Source organism: Austrofundulus limnaeus, unplaced genomic scaffold (genome assembly GCF_001266775.1).
Source record: "Austrofundulus limnaeus strain Quisiro unplaced genomic scaffold, Austrofundulus_limnaeus-1.0 Scaffold172, whole genome shotgun sequence".
In the NCBI taxonomy this organism is placed as follows: Eukaryota; Metazoa; Chordata; class Actinopteri; order Cyprinodontiformes; family Rivulidae; genus Austrofundulus; species Austrofundulus limnaeus.
In genome coordinates, this window is record NW_013952574.1 from 992746 (window position 1) to 995766 (window position 3021).

At 37.7% G+C, this 3021-nt stretch overlaps 1 protein-coding gene across 3 annotated transcripts in view; it reads left to right on the forward strand.

The window, feature by feature from the left end:
• The window catches only part of bean1 (brain expressed, associated with NEDD4, 1), a 40825-nt gene that overhangs the window by 8055 nt on the left and 29749 nt on the right, over positions 1 to 3021 (forward strand). For 2 of the 3 annotated variants that reach the window (XM_014017585.1, XM_014017584.1), the window contains exon 2: positions 305 to 423. In XM_014017585.1, coding sequence (XP_013873039.1) covers positions 399 to 423 — 25 coding nt within the window. In that variant the 5' untranslated portion in view covers positions 305 to 398. Of the gene's footprint in view, positions 1 to 261; positions 424 to 3021 lie in introns of those variants that run through there. The other variant, XM_014017586.1, reaches the window with a different exon arrangement.

Genomic DNA, 3021 nt, shown 5'->3' on the forward strand with positions numbered 1-3021 from the left:
CACACACACACACGCACGCACGCACACACACACACACACACACACACACACACTTTGCCCGGGGTTTTATAAACAGCTGGTCTTGGAGGTTGCGACTCTCACATCAGTCTGAGCTGCTTCCTTCCCTCTGTGTGAAGCAACACAGCTTCTTCTCACTTTCTTTCATTTATATCTCTGGTTCGCTGTCGAGCCGCCTGCTGTCTTTCCCCACTCCCGCCTTCAGGCCAGCACCTCATTTTTTTTGCCTTAATATGCTGATTATCTCTTTTCTCTCTCTCTCTCTCTGTCTTCCCCCCTGTTGTAGTCACGTAAACGGCAGTGCTTTGTGGCCGAGAGCAGTTCACATTGGCTTCCTGCCTGATGAGATGTGCCCAGAGGAAACACAGTGAAGGGGGTTCATGTTGATGAAATTGATCTGCTCAGGTAAGACAAAACACTCTCGTCTCATCCTCCTCTTTTTATGATTGTTTTTTTTTATGCTCAAATATAGATGATATGCTCTGCGGACTAAGGAAAAATTGTGATATAACAATTCGTGACAGAAAACAAAAATGTGACAGCAGAAAGATCTGTGATTTTTTTAAATGTTTGGTATTAAATTCATTAGGTTTTGAGACGTTAACTGTCTTTAAGCAAAACAAGTTAAAACTTATACAAAAATCTGGTTTTGTTGCTAATCACAGACTTCTCAAATACTCGCAGATGTAAAAAAGAAATCCCAAGTAATATATAGAATGTTTTAGGTATTTTAAAATTAGTGTGGTTTCCTATTTATCCAGGTCATACTATGAGTTTGAACAGAAGACAAATGGACTTTGATTTTCAGAACCAAGATTGCTGTAAAAACATCAAATGTTTAACTTTTGTTTATTAAAAAGTACTAAATTTAAATGTTTGTCTGCTTAGCTGTAATGAACAATAAAGAAACTATTGTTATTTTTTACTTAATCAGTCTGAGTTGTATTCAGCTCATTAACTACAAACAGTTAATTAAAGAGTCATCAGGTACATGAGAAATATCCTGCTTCTTAAAAATACATCTTTCAGCTGTTGATTTGATACAAAAAATGTAACTCTGGATTTCTTTTTGTGAAAACAGAGGTTGTGTCCTRTGTGCTTACAGCATAATTTGATTTGTTGTTTTCTTTGCATGCTGTGTCCATCCATGTTTATTTTTATCTGGATTACTGATGAGGTTTTTTTAACTCCAGGAAAAAAAAAATGAAAAGAAAAAGGTAGCCATATATTTAGAAGCTTCCCATCTCAATAAAAGATGAATCACAGGTCTTATGCAACAACTCCTGACCCTGCTGGGGGCAAGAAAGAGACTTAAAATGAGGAAGGAGCAGATGGATGACAGGATGGATGGATGGATGGAYGGACAGATGGATGACTGGATGCATGGACAGATGCAGCATTTCAATGACTCGAATGCCCTTCAAAGAAAATTAGCCATCGTTCTTTCATCTTTCCCAATCATATGATTCACTTTGGCTTTTTCTCTCTGACTTTCTGTCTGTTTTGATCCCTCCTTTCATATCTGTTTCTCCTTCTCTCGTTCACTGCTCGATTATTCCTACCTTTAATACCTCCTCATTCTCTCCTGACTCGTTTCACTTTCTCTTCCCCCCTGTCTGATCTATTATTCACGTCCCTCCCTGACTCTTCCACTCTCTTTCTCTCTCTCTCTCTCTCCCTTGACACCTGAAATCTCTCCATTCCCTTCAGAGAGTTTAGACCTTAACCAACAGCGCTCCCCTTCTAGGAAAAGAAATAGAATGATGAATAAAAGAACAGAGTGAATGGACAGATAAAATCCTTTTGGATGGGTGGTTCTATGGATATGCTGAAGTTATTCTTCATACAGGTTGTATTGTGCAGGTTGACATTTTTACACAAGCCTGTGTAGTTCTACAGTTAAAAAATAGCATGTACAAAATCAGCTTGGAGGCTTGAGTTTAAAAGTAGAGCATTGTGTTTTCTTGATTTTAAACAAGGACAATTTTTAAGATAGTAGTAAGACTCAAATATTGTGTTACATCATAATGTATAGAATTTAACAAAACTAAAAATTATAAATTAAACTCACCTAAGATAGATCAGTGAGTTATTTCCACAGAGGTGTTGTCAGATTTAATGTGTTTCAGCTGGGTCTGCTGAAGACGCTGTCATGGATAGTAATCCAAGTGKAAACTGTTAGTAATTAAAGCCACTTAGAGACCTCACCTAATTATTTTTAATCAACCAGACAACAATTTTGTAGTCAAATTAGGAGGAGTCAGATGTGTTACTGTCAGGGAATAAAGATGGTTTCAATGGTAAATTGTTATAAAGCACCTTATCAAGTCCATATGGACCCCAAAACATTTACATTTCACCCAATTACCCATTCATCCATTCACACACTGATGGTGGTAAGCTACACTGTAGCCACAGCTGCCCTGGGGCACACTGACATAGGCGAGGCTGCCAAGCACCGGCACCAACAGACCCTCTGACCACCATCAGTAGGCAAGGTGGGTGAAGTGTCTTGCCCAAGGACACAACAACTGAGACAACTGGAACAGGGGATGTAACCGGCAACCAATCGGTTACGGGACAACTTCCCTAACCACTCCACCACAGCCGCCCCATATAATATTAATCAGTGTTGTATTAAGTACTACAATGTGATACTTGAGTAAAAGTACAAGTATCTTACCAAAAAATTACTTTGGTAAAAGTTAAAGTTTCCTTTAGGAATATTACTTGAGTAAAAGTCTTAAAGTATCTGATATTTTTTGTACTTAAGTATTAAAAGTAAAAGTACTGATTTAAAATTAGCAGTTAGATTTTCTGTAACAACATTTATTAGGAGGTGACCTCCCCCAAAAAAAATGCGGAAATGACTATATCGTATTAAAATAATTAATTTATGTTAAATTTAGGATGCACCAGTCGAGCTGTTTCAGTTTAAATACATATACTGTATCAAGGCTGCACAAACCTTTTCCCCAAAATGAAAATCTATTTGAGGGCTGC